At 44.9% G+C, this 25828-nt stretch overlaps 3 protein-coding genes across 10 annotated transcripts in view; all 3 read right to left on the reverse strand.

The window, feature by feature from the left end:
• Positions 1–321: 321 nt before the first annotated feature.
• Positions 322–7835, reverse strand: LOC108931667 (proline and serine-rich protein 2-like). Of its 5 annotated transcripts, none has more exons than XM_018747624.2 (5): positions 7278–7835; positions 6481–6667; positions 5830–5951; positions 3445–3715; positions 322–3256 (listed from the first exon to the last, which is right to left on the reverse strand). In XM_018747624.2, exons 1-5 carry the CDS (start codon positions 7368–7370, stop codon positions 1701–1703), a joined length of 2229 nt encoding a protein of 742 aa, XP_018603140.2. In that variant the 5' UTR covers positions 7371–7835; the 3' UTR covers positions 322–1700. The 5 variants fall into 5 exon arrangements, with proteins under 5 accessions (XP_018603140.2, XP_018603139.2, XP_018603138.2 ...); XM_018747623.2 differs by having other exon boundaries at positions 5842–5969; XM_018747622.2 differs by having other exon boundaries at positions 5830–5969.
• Positions 7836–9752: 1917 nt separating this feature from the next.
• Positions 9753–12724, reverse strand: echdc3 (enoyl CoA hydratase domain containing 3). The gene is made up of 5 exons (XM_018747229.2): positions 12477–12724; positions 11840–11961; positions 11649–11746; positions 11218–11418; positions 9753–11136 (listed from the first exon to the last, which is right to left on the reverse strand). Exons 1-5 carry the CDS (start codon positions 12617–12619, stop codon positions 10804–10806), a joined length of 897 nt encoding a protein of 298 aa, XP_018602745.1. The 5' UTR covers positions 12620–12724; the 3' UTR covers positions 9753–10803.
• A 979-nt stretch (positions 12725–13703) lies between these two features.
• Positions 13704–25828, reverse strand: part of LOC108931638 (USP6 N-terminal-like protein) — a 34205-nt gene continuing 22080 nt past the window's right edge. For 3 of the 4 annotated variants that reach the window (XM_018747560.2, XM_018747562.2, XM_018747559.2), the window contains 9 exons: positions 25466–25573; positions 25166–25275; positions 24796–24844; positions 24535–24655; positions 24332–24426; positions 21170–21235; positions 20889–20988; positions 18399–18551; positions 13704–16190 (listed from right to left, as the gene is read on the reverse strand). In XM_018747560.2, coding sequence (XP_018603076.1) covers positions 14623–16190; positions 18399–18551; positions 20889–20988; positions 21170–21235; positions 24332–24426; positions 24535–24655; positions 24796–24844; positions 25166–25275; positions 25466–25573 — 2370 coding nt within the window. In that variant the 3' untranslated portion in view covers positions 13704–14622. The remainder of the gene's footprint in view (positions 16191–18398; positions 18552–20888; positions 20989–21169; positions 21236–24331; positions 24427–24534; positions 24656–24795; positions 24845–25165; positions 25276–25465; positions 25574–25828) is intronic. The other variant, XM_018747561.2, reaches the window with a different exon arrangement.

A 25828-nucleotide genomic window follows, 5' to 3' on the forward strand; every position in this document is an offset into this window, starting at 1 on the left:
GGATCTGGAGTTCGAGTCCCGCTTGGGGCGCCTTGCGACGGACTGGCGTCCCGTCCTGGGTGTGTCCCCTCCCCCTCCAGCCTTACGCCCTGTGTTGCCAGGTTAGGCTCCGGTTCCAGGCAACTGTGTATGGGATAAGCGGGTCAGAAAGTGTGTGTTTGTGTGTGTGCGTGTAAAAATCTCAATGTGATTTTCAGGAGTAAGTTAAAAATGGCCCATTACCACACCTCAAGGAGAAGCCTGCTTCGAAAATTTGGCCAAAAATCTTTCTACAACCAGGTGCTCTTTAAATGCATGACAAGAGTAAATGAAGAGTGAAGCAAGATGTTTATTCTTTGTAGCTGACAAACATGAGCACAATATAAAGAATACAAAATCTCCTGAGGACCAGCATGATACCTTTTGGTTATGTTTCTGGTTTAATTTATTTTTCAAAATATATTAGAAGTATAAACAGAATATCTTCCCCGATTTATTGCCAGAAATTCTAAATTTTTCTTTGATTCTAAATCCTCATGTAATCTTTTTTTGAATTACACATTTTTTCAGCCTTATTTTTACATACTTCTCATTCAACAGTCTTTATATTCAAATAAAACAATTAGGATTACATACATATTAGCAAATACAGTATCAGTGTTGCTCCACACTTACACCTCGGTACAAGCACAGTTTAATGAACTTTGTCAGTTTTAAAATACATGTTCCTGTTGAGTGTTTCCAATGTCTTCTGTGTAGCAGTAAATACTTCAAAAATAATTGTAGGTAAACTACAAAACCGGAGTCACTTTGATGAAAGAAAAAAAAACATGTAACAACATCCATTAATAATTACACTCAACCAATCAGAGTGAAAATCATACCACTCTAGGTTTGCATTCATGCACTCTCTCACACACACACTGCACCCAGAGAGATGAGCAAAACACACAGGAACATCACAGCTCTTCTGTTCAGCATGTACCAGGCACTGAGGGACATAAACCACAAACGGTGGCCAATGGGACAGAAATATTTTTGTAGGGTAAAATAATAAAAATAAACCAGGTAGGAGAAGAATAATTTGTATAACTAAAATGCCTACGATTTCCCTGTGGTTATAAAGAGTAGATTGTGATCAGTTGTTAAAGTAGCCCGAATATCCATGTAAATGTATACCTGAGGTATTCAGGGTATTTTAAAGTTATTTTTGTGATCTCAGTGCTAATCTTCATTTCATGCTGTGACAGGAAAGCGAGAGTGAGTTTTAAGGTTTCACATGCCAGTGTTAGTCAGATGGACAGAATCAAGTTAGCTCCTCTACACATAAAACATACACAGTTAAAAAGGTAAAGGTTGTAAACACTAAATCACAGCACTGTCACATGGCTTTTGGTCCCCATTGAAAAATTCTCCCACCTAGAAATAACCAAACTTCTTTTCCAGTCTTCGTCACCTACTATTCTGAAGGCAGCCAGTTCAAAACTCCACATTTCTCATTACACTCAGTGTATTGCTGTAAGTCACTGTAATTTTAAACAGAGGAAATGCAAATTTTGTGTTGTGGGGCAAGTGCCAAAGCAAGCCGTGGTAAAGAGGGTAAAGCGATTCCGTCACAATGGAGGGTGAACATGTGTTTAGGGCCCAGGAGGAATGAAGGACTGAGGGTGGAATATCAGTGCAGATGTTTGATGTATGGTCCAGGAGGGACTCCAGAGGGTTCAGGATGTGTCCCTGAGCAGCCCCAGTTTCCGGAGAGCTTCTCTGCGAGACTCATCAGTAGCTCCTCGACCGGAGAACTGCACTGTGATTCCCTGCGGTCGGAACACTGGGGGCTTCGAGAAGGACCTCCAGCGCAGTTCTGAGGATACTGGTATCCCATGGAAGCTAGAAGTTCTGCTTTGGCGTGTCTGCAGGCTTATCTCAGAGGTTCTGGGCTCTTTACTGAAGGACATCGATCTTGCATAAAGTCCTACAGAAGCTGGTCTAATGGTTTTTCTGGGGATGTTTGCGTTGATCTCGGAAGTTGTTGCTGCTTTGGAGTTTTCTCCATGGCTGCTGTAGATCGAAAAGGCCTCTGTGGTTGCAGGCAAGGAAGAGGACATCATTTCTGTGGGTCCACTGATTCTCGTAACAATATTGCTGGATGGAGTGGCGGTGTTCTGTATGAATGTTGACGTCATCATTTTTGTTTTGCCTCCACAGCTGTTGATGATGCTTAAGGAAGCCTCAGTCTTAGTTGCTGTGGTGCTTAATGGAGGTAAGTTTATGCTGGACATGCTATCATAGCTGTTACAGATGGTATCATTTCTTGCCTTCAAAAGTGGAATTATTACTCTTGGTTTGTCTCCAGAATTGCTGAAGCCACTTAAGGAGCACTTGGTACACAGCTGGGGCGACATGGAATTGTCCGGATCACAGTGGTTCATATACTCAAAGTTTGAGACTGCATTTGTCTCCGATGATGCTGTGGGCCTCGCTGGACTAGGGTTGCCACTGTACATGTTCAAATCATGCAAAGATGTCTCACTCTTAAATGATAAGGCTGAAGATGCTGCAGTTCTAGATTTACTGTCACTGTCGTGAATGTCTGAAACAGGGGCTTTGTTTGTAGACACTGAAGGAGGGTTGACTTGAACCAAGTGGCTGTTAGTTCTGGATATAGCTCTGCTGCTGGTCAAACCAAGTTTGGACAGGGCCTCCATGTGGGATCTGTCTGGTGCTGGGTCCCGAAATGAGATGCTACGAGTTGGGATTTTTCGCTCTGTTTTTGTTTCCAGTGTTTCCAAAGTGCTAGATGTTCCTGTTATGTTGGCCAATACCTGAGCCTGACGGTGCAGCACATTGACAGATGCCCTGTTGTTGAGCTGGCCATAGTCTCTGCTGCCTACCTGGATGGTGATGTTGTCTGGATAACGGGTGGGCTTTGCAACAACAACAGTTGGAGAGCCCTCTCTGACTAGGTGGTCAACAGAGGCAGAGAAAGATGAGCCTCCTGCAGAATCCAAGTTCCTTCTATGGGTGGATAAAATGCTGGAGGGACTAATGGGATCTCCAGCACCTTGGTATGCAGCTATTTTTTGGGCTATGATGACTGGAGTGGGGATGGAGCCAGCTGGCTGGTGCACTGAGTGGCTAGAAGGGTCAGCCTCTTCATTTGGGCCAGAAGGACTCAAGGATGGAGAGATGCTGTAGCCAGAAGGAAAGTTCTCTGCTGGTTCACATTTTGGCTTCAACTCAAAATGTGTCTCTGGACTCACAACCATGTTTCTGAAATCTTAAAGAGTAAAATTAACATTTCCCCTGAACCTCCTGCAAACAAGAGCTTTGACATACTGAAATATATTAAAAAATTACATTAGTTGAAGTGGGTACCATGACTTGTGAACCATTCTAAATCACTATGCCCTCATGCAGCCTAAAAACCCAAAATGCATTTGTGGAAGAAGAAAAGTTTGCCGGTACCTGGGGAGATGGGATCAAATGAGACGCCTCTGGGCCTAGCTGGGTCTGGCTCAGCCTGAACCAGATCAATGATGTCCTGCTCCTTGAGGCTCGAAGGCAACTCAGGCACACTGGATCGCCTGGGATCGGTGGAGCGGCTCTCCGCTGCAGGGCTGCTCCCTAGGGACAGGTCCTCATCTTCCAGTTCCTGTTCCAGAGAGTCAATGGTCTGCTCCAGGAACAGAATGCTCTCCCTCTCCTCGCAGGTCAAGAACTGCAGTGACTCATCCTCCTGAAGTGAGGTGACAAGTCACACAGCTCAGAAGCTATGACAAATTATGGATTGAGGAGAAAATGATCAAGCAACAGGATGACAGGTGAGTGAAAGAAGAGACCAAGTGTGAATAACAGGAGAAGCTTGTAAACATGAACTGAAGTGAGTTTACAACTTAATGCAGCTGGATCTCCTGAACTCACAAGTGATTTGAGTGTATTTTACTATATTTGCGTTTAATTCATTCATTTAGTAGATGCTTTGCTCCATGCGATGTACCTATTAACTATTGAAGTATTTTGCTGATAGCTTTCACCAGTGCAACTTACGCAAATACTTGATACACTGTGGTAAACCTCCTGCACTCACTCAGCCATTTATACACACACACACACACACACACACACACACACACACACCCACCCACCCCCTCCCCTCCAGGGGCAATTTGGAGCCTGAAACACATGTCTTTGGACTATGGGAAGAAGACGGAACACCTGTGAACATGGAGCAAACATGCAGACTCCACACAGAAGGAGCTGGATTCGAACCCACAGCCAAGGAGCTCTGAACACCAGCAGTATCCACTGTACCACCCTTTACTGTACTGACCATGCCAAGTTCGTGGTGAATTCCTACACATAAGTTTAAACCCTAGGTATTACTTACATGTTCAAGAAGCTACCAGAGAACTTTTTTATTTTCTTTTCAAGTCCATTTCTTTGGGTCTTTTACATATGTGAGAGTTCTGGTGGACTGTTCCCTTTTCTAGGAGCCGTTTCACTGCTAACCTGCCACATCTAACCCCCTCCCAGGTGCATGTGCTGAACACAGAGCTGCTTGTTCACCTCCGGCCTCCACCCAGCACTGCTGGCAGGCACCGATCCAGGGGGAAACAAAGGTGCTACACAACTGTGGCCCCTTGCTGCAAAAACTACAGCCCTTGGCCTGAGTAACCACCACACCTCCTTCGACTGGCCCCTCCCAGTGAGACGTGGAACGGCAGAAAGCATGAAGGAAGTCAGACAAAATAAACTTAAAACTCATGTCACATGGACAAAACAGTGAGGCTGGAGAAGGGAAGTGTAAAGGCAAGTCACCAAGAGTGGTCTAGGTTTCTCCTACTACTGCCTAAAAACTGTACATCCACAATGCTATACAAATAACCAGTGTGTTTCTCTTAAAAAAAAAAAACAGATATGCTGAAAGTAGTTAAAATATATAATACCTTATTTTTTCTAACATACATACATACATTTTCAGAACCGCTTGTCCTATACAGGGTCACGGGGAACCGGAGCCTAACCCGGCAACACAGGGCGTAAGGCCGGAGGGGGAGGGGACACACCCAGGACGGGACGCAAGTCCGTCGCAAGGCACCCCAAGCGGGATTCGAACCCCAGACCCACCGGAGAGCAGGACTGTGGTCCAACCCACTGCGCCATCGCACCCCCCATTTTTTCTAACATTTTTATACATATATTTAACGCGATTGGTTACCTGACAATATGCACAGTTTAGAGGAACTCTGCTGGACCACAGAGTGTGTCTGTCCCACAGGTGACCTCTGCCTTCATCCCCTTTGTGATCATTCTTATTGCAAGAAGTGCACCTATTAAAAAGCCTAATTAATTATAGAAAAGAGAGTTTTTTGCTTTAATGATGCGCCCAGGACTGAGAAATCCTAGGTTGCTGTCCATGTATAACCCTGTACAGTAAAGTCCAGCGGCGCTCCGCTGACCCTCCCCGTGGAAGCGCTGCAGTCATGTGACATTGCAGCTTTATTAAGCAGCACGAGGGAAAAGTGCTTTGTGTTATTATTTTTTTGGACCGGGTCCACATACAGTCTTTCGCTCAAAAGCCGTGCCCTTGTTTCCTGGGGATCGAGAACCCTTGATCCGGACCACGTCTCCCGGAGGAGTGGTGGGCTCCACGCACCGCGGCCACCCACTCGAGAGCGACGGCTGGAGCCTGCGGTGAACCCGAACGACGCCGCAGCTCTCGAACCCGCGGCTGAGCCCTGCTCAGAGGATCAGGGTGTTAATCCGGTTTCCTCGCAGGCTATCGCGGCTCCTAACACGGGCAGGGAAAACACAAGTTCTGTGTAAACAGCGGTCAGGAGATTTACTCACAAACACGCTCACCGTCTCGTTCCCACACCGCCGATTGTGAGAGGGAGCGCGCGCCCGCGCACCGTCAGTTACGAGTCGGGTGGCGACCTCATGTCCAGGGGCGAGCCGGGCCCTTTCGCAGTCTAAAAATAAGTTGTCATCTCGAAAAAAATGCAAAGCCTTGTCTTATGATAAAGATATGAGAAAATGGAAGATGTATGGTATGTAACGAGTGTGGGACGCAGCCCTGTAGGTAGGGGAGCTTTTCCGTGACAGCGGCTGTGGGCGCAGTAAACAGTGTAGAGTAAACACAGTGTTCAGGGATCCATGCACTGTTTTCGCAGAGAGGGAGCATTCGGGTAACACAGTAACATAACGTATATTGCCCCCTTTCTCTATTTGTTACGAATCAAGTCTTGGAAATAAGTTCCGTTTTCAATCGTTAAGTGTACATTGTGTTCTGCGCGTGTATATGTTCACATGTGTATTCTTATAAATTACATAAAAATAAATAGCACCACTTGTCACAGATATCTCTCTCACACACATATACATACACACGTCAGTATCTACCAGTACTGATTTTAGGGCTTTCGCAGGCTAAGGGCTGCCGGACTGATTCTCCTTTTTCTGTTAGAACTCTACCATAGATATAGTAAAAACTATACTTACGAACGAGCCGCTGTGGTTCTGCGCGTCTCCCCGGGCGATGTGCGCGTTCCCGTTGAGTCCGAACTGCGCGCGGGAACCTGCCGGCGTGCGACAGCGGTGCATGGCTCGAGAATGCTGGGCTCAGGCGCTTCTCGTGAATCGGGATCTGGATCATGTCAGAAAATAAAACACCATCCACGACGCCAGCCTGAAAGACAGAAATATTTAATATTTATTACAGCCTCCGTCAGTCTTTCCAGTTGTTTCAAATCAACTGTAAATACTCGAGTGACGGGTAGTTCTATCAATTCATATCCCACAGACTACAGACCTAGCGAGAATAAAAATGTTCTTTCAATGCCTGAATTGGGGTGAAACGCTCTCTTGCCACCGCGGTGTCGGACGCGACTTGCTCCGTGAGCGCACAGGTGCGGGCGGCTCGCGCGACGGCCGGACAGTCCGACACCGCGGCGGGTCCCGCGCTGAGCCTGAGCGCTCGCGCCTCTTCACCGATCACTGCTCACTTATGAGGGCTGAGTGCTCGAGCCGAGGACAGAGTGACACGCAGCCCATTGTTGTTCGCGTGTACAAAAGAGGCTCGTGTGCACAAGCTGAGGAACGGGTTCTTCCTGACCAGGTATGTCAGCCCAGGGGCTCCAGATATTCCCTGTCGTGTCGGTGAGTGAGCGAGCGAGCGAGCGAGAGAGAGAGCGTATGACTCTGCTGAGCTCCGCGTCCGACTGCAGGAGCAGCCCTAGGCTTAAAACAACACACGTTTTCGCTAAACGTGTCCAAAATATACAGTAATGCCAACTTACTCGTTGTTGTTTCTGCAGACGCAGCTTTCCGGACACAGCGCAAATCACGTGTCCTTTACTTAGACACAGGAATGAGTGAAGCTGAACATTCATTCATATATCAGAGATGCAGGAACGCTCCAGCCTCCGTGGCGCGCGCAGTCCGGCTGTGCTCACTCGGTCCGCACAACAACCGTCACCCCCCCCACGACAACGGGGACGGGCGTGGGATTGTCAGCTCACGTTACAACTCCGCATGGCCCACGATGAATGCTTGAAAAAAAAAAAAGGAGAAACTTAGGAAAATACCTTAAATCGTGTTCATATTTTTAGAAATTTCATTTTTTTTTGTGTACTTATTCGAAAGAAACGTTCAAATCACGTGTCACACAAACATACATATATGTACTGTACGCACATACATATATATACACACACACTATGTGTGTAAAATGCTTTTATGAATGGGGGACCTTAGTGGGTTGAACTAAACCACTGACTGTTGCACTGGTTGCACTGGCTCCCAGTTACACTTAGAGTTGATTATAAAATCCTACTTTTGACCTGTAAGGCTAAGTACATGGCATTGCTCCAGCTTACCGTTGTGATATTATTGATTCTTATATCCCAGGACGATATCTTCATTCATTGGAAGCAGGTTACCTTAAAGTACCCGTAAAGACCTCAGTAGGAGGTTGCACCTTTAGGTTATAGAGCACCTAAACTGTGGAATAGTCCACCAGTTACTGTCAGAAATTCCCCATCTGTCTCAGCCTTTAAATCCAGACTAAAGACTTAGATGTTCACTTGGGCATATCCCCATGAAATTTAATTCCACTTGGCTGTGTTTCCATTTTTCTCACCTCTGTACCAAAACATATTTCTTTGTTATTAATTACTAACAATTTCTTCTTGTTGACCATTGTTTCCCTACAAAAAGACCTGAGGAGGCTGGCTGGCAGTCACAGACGCACCCCATGCCAACTGAAGAAGATGACCAACTGCCATGATGGACGAGACATACCTTGCTTTACTGGGAAATCAAGCTACCATACAACAGCAATAATGCCATTATTACCTGTAAACTGACTTAGAAGTCATATTTAGTCTAGAACGCCCAGGAAGGGTGGGCTGCCACTGGCACTTGGATCCCCAGAGGTTTTTTCCGCCATCGACTTTTAGATGGGAGTTTTTGTTCCTTTCTTCCATGGCCAGAACGCATACTTATAGCTCTAATGACTACGTGGATAACGGGTGGTATGGTGGCACAGCGAGTAGCGCTGCTGTCTCACAGCACCTGGGTGGTGCAAGAGAAAGTGGGTTCGATCCCTGCTCAGTCTGTGTGGAGTTTGCATGTTCTCTCTGTGTCTGTGTGGGTTTCCTCCAGATGCTCCTGTTTCCTCCCACAGTCCAAAGACATGCTGTTCAGCTATAGTGAGTGAGTGTGTTTCACTGATGCATGGATGAGTGAGTAGTGTATCTAGCAATGTAACCACCTTGGTGAATAAGGTGTGCAGACTAGTAACATTACATAGTATCCATTGTAAATTGCTTTGGACAAAAGCATCTGCTAAGTGAATAAATGTAAATGTATTACTCTAGTACATAGCCAACTATCTTATCTTATACCCTTGTTCAGTGCTCTGTGTGAGAAAAGTCAAACCAACCAGTTTCAACAACCACTTGTCCTGAGTGGGGTCACAGCAAGCTGGAGCCTTACCTGGCAACACGGCACAAGGCCAAAGGGGAAGGAGACACACCCTGGAGGGGGGGGCCAGTCCATCTTAAGGCACCCCAAGCAGGGCTTGAACCCCAGACCCACCACACAGCAGGCACTGGCTAAACCAGCTGCACCCCCTATGCAAAAAGAGTGCTCTATAAAAATAATTGAATTGAACTAAACTTAATCCTTAATGGGGAAACTATATATATATAATATACATGCACACTCACACATACATCTGTATAGTCTGCTCTGTAAATAAAACACACACCCGACGTCACTGCGATCGCGCAGACATCGCAGGTTCTCCTGGTGTTTTTGCGGCATGAATTTGCGCAAAACAACTTGTCGGGTGTCGGAGCACAAAACATCGGCAGTGCCATAGTCAGTGGACTTATACTGCATGTGTGTGTCTGTGAGGGACCTCCACTCTCCTTCATGGTCCAAAGCACAGGACAAAGACACTGGGCACACCTCAGTGCGGTGTGCCTCACAAAACCTGGCCTGTGACTGTGGTTGGGGGTTCCAGTCCAGCTCAGTTTGTGTGTAGTGCATGTTTGCATGAGTTCACATGGATTTCCTCCCACCCTCGAGATACCTGTTTCAAGTAGATTGGTGACCTTGAATTGACTACAGTGTGTCTGTAGGGACATGTGTAACACTGCTTTGAGCTGCTGTCTTTGGATCCAAGGGCTGCAGCTTCATATTCCACCTCCAGCTGTAGTACCCTTGAGCAAGGTACTTACCCTGAATTGCTCCAGTGAAATGACCCAGCTGTATAAATGGGTAAATAAGTCGCTTTGGCGAAAGGTTTGACAAAATTACAATGAGTGAACACTTACAGTCACGTGACTGCATGTGACTTTGGAAAAAAGAATTTACTCAAGGAATATATGTAAATGCCTGTGATCCTGGTAAGCTGCCTTTGGCTTATATGTGTGCAATGTCCCCTTTCTTGCATAAACATTCAGTTCCATAAATATTTTCAGTTGTGTGACAAGACTGAAACCCACAGTCCTGCACATCTTATTCTGCACTTTTCATAGTTAAAAATAACACCGACCTGTTAGACGTTCACCCAAATTCCTCTTACTTGTAATGGTTCAAAAACAACCAGCAGCCTTATTACACCCATTTAGCGCAAACTAACGTCACCTGCCAAGTGTGACAGAGGGAGACAATGCCCCCCCCATAGTGTGTGATCATGCTCGAACCTCAAAATGGAATGGTTCTCAAAATGGAATGTATGCAAACCTCCTACAATCCGGCAAAATCCAAAATCAAAAGTCCCAGGATTGTCGGTTTTCACTGCAGTACAGTGCCATGAGCTCCCTCTGTCCCTCGGAACTGCTGAATCCCTTTCAATGTTTAGAACAGGTCTCAAAACGAAATCTTTTAGATCCACGCATCTCTTTGACCTTTACTACATGTTCTGTCACATTTACCCTTGTATTTCCTATCAGCTCTATATGCAACAACTTGTGTAATGAGCACCTATAAAAACTCCGGTGTTGCTGGACAGACTTCACCGTTCTCTTTGAGAATCACGTGTCTGTATCTGCATGTTTCATTTAATTGCCCACCAACCTACAATGGATTCCCCTGATCGAACCCCCACAGACATGGGCACCCCCGTCCATAGACATAGGCACATTTGTACTGGGTTAGAGTATCATCCGTCACAAGTGTCACATCATACATTTGATTTCAGATCAGTTGGCAAACTGCAGGAAAGTGCAGTTCCACTGTGATTTTCTTCCCCCTCCGTTTCATATGTGGCTTTAGATCAGACTGCAGCACACAAATAGAGGCTCTCAGGAGTTATCATTCATTAGCTTTTTCTGTGCTATTTGTCCACACAGGCTTCCGTTTCTCCAGGAAGGCCTTGATGCCCTCCTGGCCGTCTTTCAGTGCCAGGTTGTCCACCATGGCTGCAGATGCAAGGGAGTAGGCAGCATCACGGCCCTGGGCCATTTGCTTGTAGAAGGTGGCCTTGCCCAGGGCTATCACAGGACGACTGGCCTCACACACACGTTGAGCTATAAGCAGTGTCTCTGCTTCCAGCCTTTCCACTGGAACCACTTTGCTCACTAGTCCATGGAGCATAGCATCATGGGCTGAGATGGGAGCTCCTGTCATCAGCATCTCCATGGCAACCTGGACACATTGATGGCTAGTATTAATGACAACACGAGCGAGCCACATGTGTCATTGTGAAGAGCTCAGACTTTTACTAACCTTCCTAGGCAGCGCCCTGCCAATTGGCACCGCAGGGGTGGAACAGAAAAGCCCCACACTGACCCCTGGAGTGGCAAAAGTAGATGTTTCTGTCGCCACAACGATGTCACAGCTGGCCACAAGCTGACATCCTGCTGCTGTGGCTACGCCATTTACCTTTGCTATCACAGGCACAGGAAGATCTTGTATCAAGGTCATCACCTTCAAACATATGAACACACAAAGTGAATCAGCGTCAGCGTTGCTCTTTTCACACTGAACACCCGCGACAACACCTGAGATTATTACTCCAGACAGCGTCACTAGCGCTCCGGCCCACACAGTCCATTATCACTTTAAGGCAAGACAAAGCCTCAGAAGAGAGAAGGAAGAAATGTTCACTTTTTTCCCCATGAACCTCTCAGTTTTGGGGCAGGAAGAGGCCCCCTCACCTCAGCGCAGGCAGAAAACACCCGGTGATGATAGTCCTGGCCCTGGGCAGATATCAGCTCCTTCAGGTCATGACCCGACGAGAACACCGGACCCTCCGCTGATGCCAGGTAATTATTTTAAAGGTCATTTCAGGAGCAGATTAACTATATTTATCACTTTAGAGCAAAATGATAAGTTAGGGCAGTATTACCTGATATAACGATTACCCTGAGCTCCTCACTGTCAATGTCAGCCAGGAGATCTTCCTGTAGTGATGACAACATGGCCAAGGACAAGGCATTCCTCTTCCGGGGGTTATTTAGGGTTATAGTCCTAGGAAAAGAGTAAACATCATTGTTTTCCTGCTGCAGACAGTGAGTGCAGGGGTTACGGGTATAAACTTGTAACCTGAGCAGCTGTGCGTTCCGTAACCTGTGGCAGCTGCAGTGTTATCGAGCCCCACGGTACAGTAAAATTATCGGGGGTCAAAAGAAAAAAGTATAATATGTAGATATGGGTAACAAAAAGCAGTGCACAGAAGCGTCATCTTAGCAACGAAAGAGCACGGCTAGTGGAACAGAACTATTCATGCTGCTGATGTGAAGACGAGAAAATCTCGCAGAGACACAGTGTCGAGTCACGTGACCACCTTTCACTGTGAACGACGGTAATTTTCTACAAAATAACCCTTTTGCGCCACTTTCAGTTCAGCCGAGGAATAAATCTTTGGACAAAAGCGAATAGCAGTATCCACACTAGTTCGCTCCTTTGCTAACTAAGCGATAAGCACAAGCTAAACGTCGAGCTGTAAGGTGACGGTGAAAGACGAGTGGCCGCGCGCTGCTGACCGTATTCCTCCGCGCTGTTGCCGGACCGTGAGGCGGCTCGCCCCATCCGAGTGCTTCAGCCGCGTGACTACGCGTACTACCGTCCTGCTGCGCATCAGGGCCTCCTGTAGCCGAGCGAGGTGCGCGCCACTCCGCAGAGCCATGGCCGCGCGTGCAAGTCAGCACGCGGCAATAAGCAGTAAGCGACAGGACAGGGCGAGGGGGAGCGAGGAAAGCGGCCGTTGCCGCAGCTTCACAGCGCCGCCCACAGACACGAAACGGTACAGCGACACCTAGGCTAGGTTAGTCAGAGGTTTGCCTTCTAGACAACTCGCAATTCGCGCATTTCAGAGTGAAACGGACTTCAAAGATATTAGGAAACTTCGACGCAGAAATAAATTTGATACACTTATTATTCAAAGATCACAAACGATGGAAACCATTTTACTGTCAAAATGATCAAACTAAAATGAAACACTCACTTGTATTTCCTGAGAAGTAACACATAGGCTCTAGAGTCGCGTTTCTAGTATAACTTATTTCGCCGTTTAGAATGAGAAGATTCCTATTTTCCCAACTGTAACTCCGTTTTATGTCATTGCTCACACTGTGAATGCGTCCGCATAACACGACCTTTTCCTTTTAACTCTTTGGAAGTATGCAGCCAATTGGGGAGAAATAATTCCCGTCATCGTGAAGGTTTTTTTTTTAAAAAAAAAAAAAAAAAAAACATTTAAATGGGGAATTTGGTAGATTTGTAGGTTTGCCTTGTGTTGGGCCCCTTGCTTGCTGCTGAACTTCCAGGTTCCATTTCAATTGTGTGACTTTTTGTTTTTCCTCTGAAAACAGCTCAGTGAGAATAATGTATGAAAATTAAGATAAAAAAAAATTATAAAACTGAAAAATACATTTAATATGTATATTTCAGCCCAGGTAGGGGGGCACGGTGGCGCAGTGGGTTGGACCGGGTCCTGCTCTCTGGTGGGTCTGGGGTTCGAGTCCCGCTTGGGGTGCCTTGCGGTGGACTGGCATCCCGTCCTGGGTGTGTCCCCTCCAGCCTTATGCCCTGAGTTGCCGGGTAGGCTCCGGTTCCCCGCGACCCCGTATGGGACAAGCGGTTCAGGAAAAAAAAAAAAAAAGAAAAAATTCAGCCCAGGTGGTTACTGAAGCAAGAATTGCAGGTGCCAAGTACCAGACAAACAAGGTTTTCTGTCGTGTGAAGAAGAGCAGAGTCGTACTTCAGGTCTTAGTTCCTCAGCAGGTCATTTTATTTGAGTAGGAAAGCACTTTGAGTTATGAACTCAAGCATTTTGCATTTGCCCAGTTTGTTGTGTATGGAATATATACAAAGTAGAAAATTAGCTACTATCACTCAGGACCACTCTAGATCCTAAATCCAGTAAAGGTGGTTAATACACTTACATTTCTTTCATGTACACGTCAGGAAAACAGCAAGCTGTGAACACACACCAACGTGGCTACTTGATCCAAGGCCAACGGAATATGCATTGAACAATGCCCATTGTAGCACGTGAAAAGGCATTCTCCATAAACTGAGCAAAATGGTTACCTTTCATCTACATCAGTGACAGGGCCTCACTGGTTAAAATGGGAACAAAATAAAAAAACATCCGCAGAGCTGTTGAATTACTTTATATTCTCTCTTATGAAATAAGTTATATGCAGAAGTATATTTTTTTCTTAACCTCCTCACCTGGAGCTACTTCATCTTAAAAAAAATACATTTGAATGTAACTCAAAAATATAAACTCAAACTCAAATAAGTCATTCATGTTTTCATTCTTTGGAAAACATGGCTCTGACGTGCATAAAGGAAATTACTACCCAAAATGAGTGGGTGACACTTGGCATTTTAAAAAAAAACAAACAAAAAAATCTTTTCTCAGGTTAACATTGATCATTCACTATTGATTAAAAAATAAAAGCAAATCTCACAGTTACTCTGTAAAAGCGATAACTTCTTTGATGTTTTTAGGAGCTGATGTACCAGTCCCATGGTTATGACTTACAAATCAGCAAGTCATATATGAAATGAACATTATTACAAGAATACCACTGTGGTTACAGATTGCCTTGGTACAGGCATATCTGCAGCTGTCCATTACAGCTTGCCTTAGAAAAGGTGATCAGGATCTCTTTCCCTTTTTCAGAGCAGCATGGACTCCTGCATAGTGAAAGCTTCAGGGGCGTGCCTGTAGTGTGGTCCTCCAAACACTGGAAGGAGCTGCTGCCTCGCCACGAGCTGATGCTCCTGATACTGCGTTCTGTAGTGGTGGTGAACATCGACGCTCAGAGGATAGGCAAACTCCTCAACAGGTGACATTTGTGCCCTTTGAAAGCTGGGTGATCTAGGGATGTGTCCTGGGGGGTGGAAGCCATCAGCCTCCTGTTTGGTCTGCAGTGCCCAGCCTCTGTCACTTTTCTGTTCTACCCAGTAAGGCTGCACTTGGTTTGCCCTCATTTGCACCTCGGATCTGCTGTGGGCAGCCAGGTACATCGGTTTCACTGGCAGCTCACTGGGCTGCCTTGGATACTCAAATACACCCTCGAGTTGTGCATTCTGGCCTGCAGAAAGTCCATCCGGATATTGATCTAGTGTGCTGGGCGGCTGCCTGCGGTAGGTGGCGTAGGAGCTGTTTGCAAGGACCCTATCGGGGGAGAAACTGGGAGGAACACGTAATGTAGTGCCATAGAGCTGCCGTTCTGGAGGAGAGCCAGAAGGAGTTCGCAGCATGGGCCTGTACTGCTGCTCTTCTGGAAGAGAGCCAATGGGGGCTTGCAGAACAGGCAGGAGATTCACAGACATGTCATGGGCTGAAGCCAGGCTGGACTTCACAGGAGAATATGGTGGCTCATTCCTGTGGTACCATGTGGGGCTGCCAGGGCTGTCTGCGCTTAGTCTTCCCATGGATCGCAGATCCACACTATCCCCGTGCAACGCTAACCTCTGGGTTCTTGGACCAGTTCCAGCTGCTGCAGTGTTGGGCATCCAGGACGGGCTCAACGACACGGTCCCAGCTTGTGCCTCTTTGCGCAGGTTTCGAGATGGTGGTTGCTCTAGCTTGAGCACCTCAACAAATCCATTCTCAGATCCTGGGACGTTGTCGTATTGGGAAGCATTGGAGCCCCTGTTGGTCTCTGGTATAAAACCATGGGACCGGGGCCAGACCTGGTGCTGAAGGAATTGGGGCTCCTGTTTGCTGGATGGTGATGGTGGGGGTGAGCTCCCTTGGCTGTAAATCACCCCCCGGCGCCTTCCGGCTTCAGCTGCCGCCAACATGGCAGCCTCCAGCTTGGTCTCAGAGGGCTTCACCCACCGTGGTGTGATGTCTTTGCGAGCGCTGTTGACAACACCGGTATTGTGGTTTGCTGTGGCATGGCTAGGCCTCCCAGTCCCATTCTGGGCAGGTGGGGCCTGTGTGAGCGCTTCTTCTCCAGATGCCCGTGAGCGTGCCTCCTTCTCGCTTCTGTGCTGCCGTACCAGCCTTTCCAGAGAGTCCCTTCTGGCCCTGCTGCTGGGACGGTTCTGCTTTGGACGCTCTACCTCCTCACCTGGAGCTGCTTCTAGCCTGACTGCCTGTGGATTGCTAGGCCCCTTTTTGGGGCTTTCCAACTGGCTGCTCTGGCTCTGCCCATTAGCCAGGCGAGTAGTGCTGGGCAGCAGCTCAGGTGGGAGTTCTCCCAGTGACTTCTTGGGTAACTCATCCTCTTTACCTGTCCAAGCACAACCCCAGAGGGACAAAGGTGATGTTATGTCGTGTTCGGAACAAAACACATACAACGTCTTTGTCACACATGAACATGGCAGCAAGCAGAAGATACACAATGCAACCCATCTGCCCATTTATACTCAGGTAATAGCAGAGTCAGACTCATTCACTAGATCATGGGTCAATAAAATGCTTCAAAAATAAAGTCTAAAAATGTATGTATTCACTAATCTCTTTAAAATAATTATATTTACCTTCATTAATTTTGCTGACTGTTCTCCAAAGCAGCTTACAGTGTTTAAGCTACTTACACTGATTTACCTATTTAAACAGACAAGTATTTTTTTTTACTAGAGCAATTCAGGGTAAGTACCTTACTCAAGGGTATTACAGCAAGAGGTGGGATTCAAACCATGGTTCTCAGAGTCCAGAGATGACATTTTTAATCATTATGCTGCCTGCTGCCCTTTGATTAATATGACTAATGTATTGTCATACATAGCTGTTGCAGAGGCATTGTAGATCCTCTGGGTGAAACCACTGTTACAAGATCAGCTGTGCAAAAAACACTTAAAATACTGGATGGGTTTTCCACAGCCAGAGGGAGGGCTTCAAAAACACAGGCGGAGCAAAGACGTCCACATTCCAACAAACGGCTGAGATCACAATGCGAATGTGAGGGACTCGTAACACAGTCGGCGCTGACAGAGTGGCTGTAAAGTAAGAACTGAAAGCACAACAACCACCAAAAGTCAGACAGGAAGGGCTGTGTTGTGACCGACACCAGCAGGTCATGCAGGGGGAGGGCCGATTCTCTCTTTCTCACACGCACGTACACACACACGCACCACCAATACACTCTCACCTCATGTAATGGGCACCAGGCCAAGTTGCAGGGAACTGAGGGCGTTGTTGGAATGTTTCCTGAATTGATGAGCTCTGCAGCCAAATACTTTTAGACAAAGCCTTCAAAGTGTGTGTTTCAAAGAAGACTTGTATGCAAAAAAAATTAGCTCGTACCTAAAATCTTTGTTTGGAAGCATTGCAAATGGGAGGAACCCTTAAAGACTGCAGGGCTTTCAGCGTAGTGACCATAACAGTTTGAATGTTTGGTCATTTTTATCGCCACTTTATAAATAGCACATCTCTCATGGCTAGTTACCACTGCTGACACATACATTGCCAACAGTCTGCTGTCTCTAAGATGCTGTTAGTATGCAACTATACTGTATATTAATGTATGCTTGTTGAAGTACTGTGCAGGCTTTCTACAACACAGCTCTGCATGCCCTGATATTTCAGAAGCGATGTTTACAACCATAAATTGGCAGAAAAGTACTGAGCTGTAATGTTTGACGTCAAGGTAATCAATATTGCACCAAACAAATGCTGTGGTGTTCAAGGTGAAGTCACCACATTTTGAGAAGACTGTTGGGCAGCTAGGGGCAAGAATAGGGGTGAATGGGGGAGGTGTCGGCGGGAGGGGTGGGGGACACAGACGGATGATGAGACTTGAGGCACCAGTAACTTTGCCCACCGGCTGCTGCATTCGGAGGGGCCAGCCACCCCGCTCACACACACTGCCTTGTTAGCGAGCCAAGTCAAAAGGGGGCAGAACAAGAGACAGAGCAAAAAGATTAATCACAGACTACAGTTTTAGTGAAACAGAGAAAGCGTCTGGTGTGTCAGAAGGGGCTGGTATGCATGTATCTGAGGGCAGGTGACACACGATTGACAGAAGCGTACAATCTTGGTGTACAAAATGTAATCTCCAGGAGATGATACTCTTGATCATGACTTTAATGTTGTTGCCCTCAGTTCCCCAGAAATTTTGCTTATTAACTAGATAAGTCAGAGGGAATGATAAACAAGTCTTCTCCCTTCTTGTCAGAAGCATCCTTGTATAGCAACATAGGAAGTGAGGAGAAGAAACATTTTTCAATCAACGTTAGCACTCATTATCATTAAATAGTGAAAGTGGATCCTGATCTCTCGGGGTCTTGTAGTGTATGTGTGTTTGTGTCCATGTAGGTTTGCGTGTCGCCATGTTTACATCAGTGTGTCACCTGGAGTGCAATCAGTGCAGAGTTTTAGCAATAAAGTGGAACTGGGACACACAGAAAGATAATTAAAAATAGCATTTTAGCTGTTCCATAAAAGCTGGCTTTGGAATCCAGAGGTGAGAAAGGCTGACGGAGGGTGAAGAGATCACCTGGAGGAGGCAGCTCCAGCTTAGCGCGCCTGAGCTCTGCCATGCAAGTCTGCAGCTGTTCAATCACAAGATCGTCCTCAAAGATGAAGTTTTTGGACAAGGTGACCTGCAGGAACTCCACCAGCTCCTCCATGGACAGTTTCATCAGCTGCTCTGCTCAGATACACATGCACACACATGAATTTGAGACATACACACACAGGTATGCAGAGTTAACAGAAAGATAGAAAGACTGGCACACGCAATGCAGTCACACCCTCCGAGGTGAGGGGATGTAGAAGAACACAAGAGTACATTGACAGAGGCTTGGAACCCAGACATTGCGAAATCCCAGTCGGAGCCCTGCTCATCTCTACTCTGGTCTGCCTCACACACCAGAGCACTTAAATCTTCTCTTAGTAGTGACTGACAATAACCAGGAAGCAAAGTAACTACAACCCCTGGCAAAAATTATGGAATCACCACACTTGGAGCATATTTACCCAACTTTTTTACTTCATAGCAAATAAATCACAGATAGAACACAAAAAATTTTTTTGTTTAATAGCTGGACATTCTGGCTTTGTTGAACATATCTCAAACAAATTAAATTAAATTAAATTGCTTTAATTAATGGCAATTTTTTCCAAATCAAGTAGAGGAAAAAATTACGGAATCATCAACAAAAAAAAAAAAACACAGTCAATACTTTGTCATTCCTCCTCTGGCTTTTATGATGGCCTGGATTCTTTGAGGCATTGACTTCACTAAGGGAAAAACAATATTCTTCATCAATCTGGTTCCAACTTTATCGAATAGCCGTTAACAGATCGGCTTTGCAGGATGGAGCCTTGTCATGGACCAGTTTTTTCAATTTCCACCATAAATTTTCAAACGGATTCAGATCTGGACTGTTTGCTGGCCATGTCATTGAGTTGATATGCCTTTCCTGAAGAAAAGCTTTAACACTCTTTGCTCTGTGGCAAGATGCATTATCATCCTGAAAAATTACTTCATCACCACCAAACCTATTTTCTATTGATGCAATGAGAAAAGTGTCCAAAATTTCAATGTACACTTAGGCACTGACCGATTGCCATCTCACCTGACATGCAACCCCATATCATAAAGGACTGGGGAAATTTGATTGTTTTCTTGAGGCAGTCATCTTTACATGTTTCATTAGAACGGCACCAGACAAAAGTTCTAGCATCATCGCCTTGGTCAATGCAGATTCGTGATTCATCACTGAATATCACTTTCATCCAGTCGTCCACACTCCATGATTGCTTCTCTTTAGCCCACTGTAACCTTGTTTTTTTCTGTTTAGGTGTTAGTGCTGGTTTTCGTTTGGCTTTTCTATGTGAATCCCATTTCTTTCAGCCGATTTCTTACAGTTCCGTCACAAACATTGACTCCAGTTTCTGCCAATTTGTTTTTCATTTGTTTTGTTGTGCATTTTCTATTTTCAAGGCATATTGCTTTGAGTTTTCTATCCTGACGCTTTGACGTCTTCCTTGGTCTACCCGTATGTTTTCCTTTTCTTACCTTCCCATTTTGTTTAAACTTGTACCAAATTTTAGACACAGCTGACTGGGAACAACCAACTTCTTTTGCCACACTCCGTGTTGGATTTCCTTCTTGAAGAAGTTTTATTATCCTTTCCATTGTTTCTATTGACAACTCTCTAATTGAAAGGAAACATGGCCCCAACAAGTCAAGTCCAACAGCTTGTTAAACTCAGTAAGCTCTTTCTTTTAACTGCAGACTAATTTGCATTTTTGACTTGTGTCTGTGTTTGTTTTAAAAATGCAAATACCAAGTGATTCCATCATTTTTTCCTTAACATTGAGTGATCCCATAATTTTTTCGTCTACTTGTTTTGGGGAAAAAAAAATTGCCATTAATTAAAATAACAATTTAATTTGTTTGAAGTATGTTTAATGAACCCAGAATATTCAGCTATTAAACAAAAATTGTTTTGTGTTCTCTGTGTGATTTGTTTATTTGCTACAAGATAAAAAAGCTGTGTGAACATCCTCAAAGTGTGGTGATTCCATAGGGTTGTAATACAAAAATTAAAATGACGGGGACATGAATAGTTTAGTCTTCTGTACAATTTAAAAAAATGATATTTGAACACAAAATGCAACTGTTCCTATAACATACAGGATACCATACAAAGGTGAGAGGATGATCACTCAGTAGCAGCCAAAAAAAATCACCATTACAAACAGGTGTCAAGAAAGCTGTGTTTCTGGGTATAAAGACTGCAGTCATGGCATGAGAAAAAAACAGGTGGAAATTGAGAGCCATATTAACCAAAAGCTGATACAATCTGAGGAAATCAGTGGAAGTCACTTTGATCTTTGCTCTGTCTGTGACCGTAACCCCAGCTTGCTTTTTTCTTACAGAATCATCCAATTGACAGTCAGCGTTGTTCTACTTAGTTTTAAAACACTGCCTGAAAGAGAGCAGGCAGCTGGTGGAGAATAATGTGCTTTGCCTTACTTCTGTGCATCTTGAGGACTGTGTATGACATGGCGGTGAGGACCCTTTCCCCCTCCAGGATGTAAATGTCCCAAATCCTGAGAGTCAGCGTAAATGGGGTCTATGGAACAGACCAACAGCCAACACTTAATACTTCACTTCAGTCACTTAATTAATGTGTCTTAATTACACAAACATCCTGAGTGATTCGTTCAGGAAGAAAGGAGAGGTAAGGAAAAGAGAAGAGAAAAAAGAAGATGCATTTTGAAGGATGAGAATAATAATCAAAAAAGATCACGCACTCGGTCCAGAAAACACTGGAAGAACCACTTCATGGTGTACAAGCTGGTGAAGACTTCCTGACTGTCCTGGAATTGGGAACAAAACAAACACATGATAATCATTAATGAAGCACCCAGTGTGACAGTGCAGTGATATTACATATATACTGCTATTTGGGAATAGACATACAGCTCAGAGCACCTGTCCTGGACAAAATGATGCAAGACCTTCCAGATTTTTTCCAAAAGAAAAAGAATACAGGCAGTCCCTGGATTACAAATGAGTTCCATTCCTAAGTCTGTCATTAAGTTGAATTTATACGTAAGTTGCAACATTCAGGTACGGTTTGTGTCTAACGTCAGTTAGTCAGATATTTTAGTATATAGTGTACCTTTCTAGGCATAAAAAAATTAAACATTTCCAGATACACTAAACATCTTTAATATAACAATACAATAATAATAATAAATATAACTACAGTATTTATAATAAAGACATAGAAAGAGATAAAAGTTACTACAATACAATATTAATAATAGAGAGAGACAGACAGACATTGGGGCAGAGTCTTTTACATGCGCCATTATTTTCGCTTTGTCCTTTAAAGTTGTCCTGATCGTTGACCAACTATACACACACACACACACACACACACACACACACACACACACACACACACACACACAGTCTGAAACCGCTTGTCCCGAGCCCCCGCGATGAACCGGAGCCTAACCCGGCAACACAGGGCGCAAGGCCGCAGGGGGGAGGGGCCAGTCTGCCACAAGGAACCCCAAGCAGTACTTGAACCCCAGACCCACCACGTAGCCAAGCCCACGGCGCCACTGCATCCCCCTTAACCGACTACAGTCAGCCTAACGCTTCTCCAATGTTCGCTGGCATTTCACTTCTCGCTTTATTATTTCCAATTTAGTTTCAATCGTGATTGCTTTCCTTTTCTTTGATGCATCACCACCACTTGCACCACATTTACACTTTGGTGCCATAGTTAAGAGGGTTAAAACAAAAAGATTAAAGCCAAATACAGTAACATGAGACACTGTTAACAGGAAAACAAGGAAATCTTTGTCCTACCTCGGGCTCACGTGCCCCTGAGCCAACAAATCGCTGCAGACACGCAATGTTTTGATGCGCATCACAAAGTAGTGCCCGTTTGTTATTACGAGCCATTGTACCTAACTCGAATTTTTAATATAATAGGCTTTATGGGGGAGTGGTTTGTAACTATGGGTTTTACGTAAGTTGGAATTGCGCAACCAGGGCCTGTAGTGAACAACGGGAAATTCAGTTCAATTCAATATATTTTTATAGAGCGCTCTTCTCAAGCACTTGAACACAGGCATAAGGCAAAAAAAAAAAAAAAAAAATACAAAAAAGAAATCGAACAAAATCAACAAACACAAAAAAAGTGTTTTTTTCCCCCCCCCACTTACCAGCTACACCAATTGTTCTGTCCAATACAATAAAAGTCCTCATTTGCTATTCAGAACTTTGCCTTGGCCCATTAACAACAAATTAGCCTAATCAGACACAGTAACTATTAATACTAGTAGCAGTGACTTCCGTAACGTTTTTTTTAAACTTGCTTAACAAGAGAACAGAACTCGGTCACAACATCTGAGACACTGAATAATAGAAATATAAAATAACAGAATAAATAAATAATAGAAAATGCAAATGCATGCAGGTACATAAAACCTCTCCAAATCAAAGCTTTGCACTATGGAGCAGGTGGTAATACAGCTCTACTTAAGATGACCCACAGGTGACCCAAGGTTCTAGAGTTCATTCATGCTGTATAGGTTGAGTATCATCTTTAGAGTGAAAGAAAGTTTGACTCTACCACACAGCCACACCAAATTGTGATTGCTTGTGTGTAAAGCAAAGGGCAGGGGATCAAACTTTTTCTTAAATAAACTGAATGAGCATATTTCCAATGAAGCTTGAATTCTAACACTTTCCCAGAATAAAAATATCAAAGTTCCTGGGACGGGGGGCGCGGTGGCACAGTGGGTTGGACCGGGTCCTGCTCTCCGGTGGGTCTGGGGTTTGAGTCCCACTTAGGGTGCCTTGCAGCAGACTGGCGTCCTGTCCTGGGTGTGTCCCCTCCCCCTCCAGCCTTTCGCCCTGTGTTGCCGGGTTAGGCTCCGGCTCCCCGCGACCCCGTATGGGACAAGCGGTTCAGACAGTGCGTGTATGTGCGTGTGTGTGTAAGTGCCTGGGATGATCTCACACTTAAGACAGCTGAGATAATGCCAAATATGAAGAATAACTAGAAAGTTGAATGATCCTGGAGAACAAAGGATATTCCCACTGATTAAAAAGGCAATGTGTTTACTATTAAGCTGAAGGAAGTAAACAGTCCAGTGCCTTTTAAATTTTAAACATACTATACAGCAAGTATGGGATTCTTGTAGTAATGCACTGTCTATGTTTTCATTCTATTTACAATATTACAATTCTCTTATTGTCACATTATTACAGGTCGTATGTTTAGGAGTAGAAAACTTGCTAAATTCATCCTAATATAGTGGTGTAACCCTATTAATAGTGTGTCATATTAACAAAAGCAGCACAAAACAGAAACAAGTGACCCAGTGAAATAGAAATCATAAGAGAAACAAAGACAAAGTACAATGACAAACCTATAAGTTTTATAAAGGTATAAGAACCCCAGTAGCAGGAGGCCAGGTGGAGACGACTTCAGCCGTACCATCACCCACAACCCACTGTAAATAAAATAAAGTACAAGCAGAACCTCCCTAATAAGTTACAAAGCAGTGCAAAAAGGCACAGTAAAGTGAATTAACAATGACAAGAGAAATACAAAAGTGCTGTGAATAAAGTAAACAAAATACATTGGCTAACTGTATCATGATACCACTAGCTAAATATGGAGTTCCACACGGTTCAACATTCAGACCAATACTGTTCTGTCTTAATACGCTACTATGGGGAAGCTTACTGAAAAGTAAAAGGAAAACTGCTCAAACATGGGGAGAACGTGCAAACTCCAAAATGACTGAGCCAATTCCAAACCCATGTCTGAATCCAGAACCCAGGAGCAGTGGGGCACCAGTACAACCTACTGGAACACTGTGCCCCCCATTTTTCCTGGCAATTAGAAATATTGCTAATACAAGGGTTCTTCCACAGCCACTCACCAGGTGCTGCTTTAGTTTAGGCATCATCTTGCTCAAGATACGATCATGGTGCTCTTGAAACCTCAGCAGCTTTGGGAAGCCAGGGACAAAGAACCCTGCATGGGAGGGGGTTAGAGGTCACAGTGAAGAATTAGTAGCTCATTTTATTCCCATTGTGACCATGCGTACCGTTCATGGTGTTCCACTCCTTCAGTTATGCGTACCATGCATAGCATGTTTCTGCCCAGAGAAGAGTTTGACTAGAGCCCAGAAAGCATCCTCCTCATTCATGTAGATGAGCAGCAGGGCAGTGATCTGACTCATGCCTTGGCAGTACCCCACCTCCTGTAGGGAGATAAGAAACCTGTATTTTACCCTTATGTACATCTACAGCCACACATGTACTATGGTAGCCCCAACAGTTATGCAATCAGCTGTGTGTTCGAGTGCCCAAGAATCCAATGTGTACAGCAAATGATACTCACTCTGTTGTAGACAGAGTAGGCCATGAGAACATGGAACAAGGCCTGCTGCCTGCAAAGGAAAGGAACAAGAGGTGGTGTACCTGCAGGTTCCTACCAGCCACATTCACAATGGTCTTTGACTCCAGGTATGCAGGTTCATTAGACCTACATAACCTTTTGTCATGAGAACAGCTCAGTGATCAATAACCAGCACAGTCCTACGGGCAGGAACAATTAAAGGGATACCTAGATCAATTAAGAAGCCAGCTATATTTATACTCTCCATAGAACCAAAGAGCAGAAATGTGCTCTATATGCACAAATGGTCCTTTAACAGATCGAGGAGAAATATGATTGGTGTTACTCGGGCCACGACAACTGCAGCACTCACTTGACATCATAGCGTTGCATGAACATTATGTGGTCACGATATGTACGGTTGACATCCAGGTCAATCTGCCGGATATCAGGGGACACACCTCTTGCCCTGAACTTCAGCTTCTACAGACAAGAGGTATGTGAGAAAGTGTGTCACTGCCTGTCATGCACATGATAAGCTGAAGACAAGTTCAGTTATGACTCTAAGGTAACTACAAGTTCATACTAAATTTGAAATGCTCAATCATTATCCCAGAACACTCCTGCTTGCATCTGTGGACAGTGCATAAACTGAATCACTGTTGTCCTGCACCTCATAAAAGTCCTTCTTCTCAGCCTTCATCTTGGGAACGTCCAGCAACAGACACCAGGCCTGCCCCCGAAGCTGCAGAGGGATGCCCTTGTAGACCCTCTTCACCAGCTAAGCAGGGACAAGTGCACATAAAATGAGTCGACTGGAAAAACTACAAAGAAAGAAACAGATCTAGCAGTGGGAGAACAATAATGACCAAATCAAATTTTGAATTTACCAGCCTCCATGTATGACAGCTGAATGTATCTGTGCTTGTACACATGTTCACAAGGGGGGAGCAGAGTGCATTGGTCACACCAAGAGGGACATAAATAGAGGATGCACTCAGCCATATGTCACTCTCACCTTCAGTTAAAACCAGTA

Source organism: Scleropages formosus, chromosome 2 (assembly GCF_900964775.1).
Source record: "Scleropages formosus chromosome 2, fSclFor1.1, whole genome shotgun sequence".
In the NCBI taxonomy this organism is placed as follows: Eukaryota; Metazoa; Chordata; class Actinopteri; order Osteoglossiformes; family Osteoglossidae; genus Scleropages; species Scleropages formosus.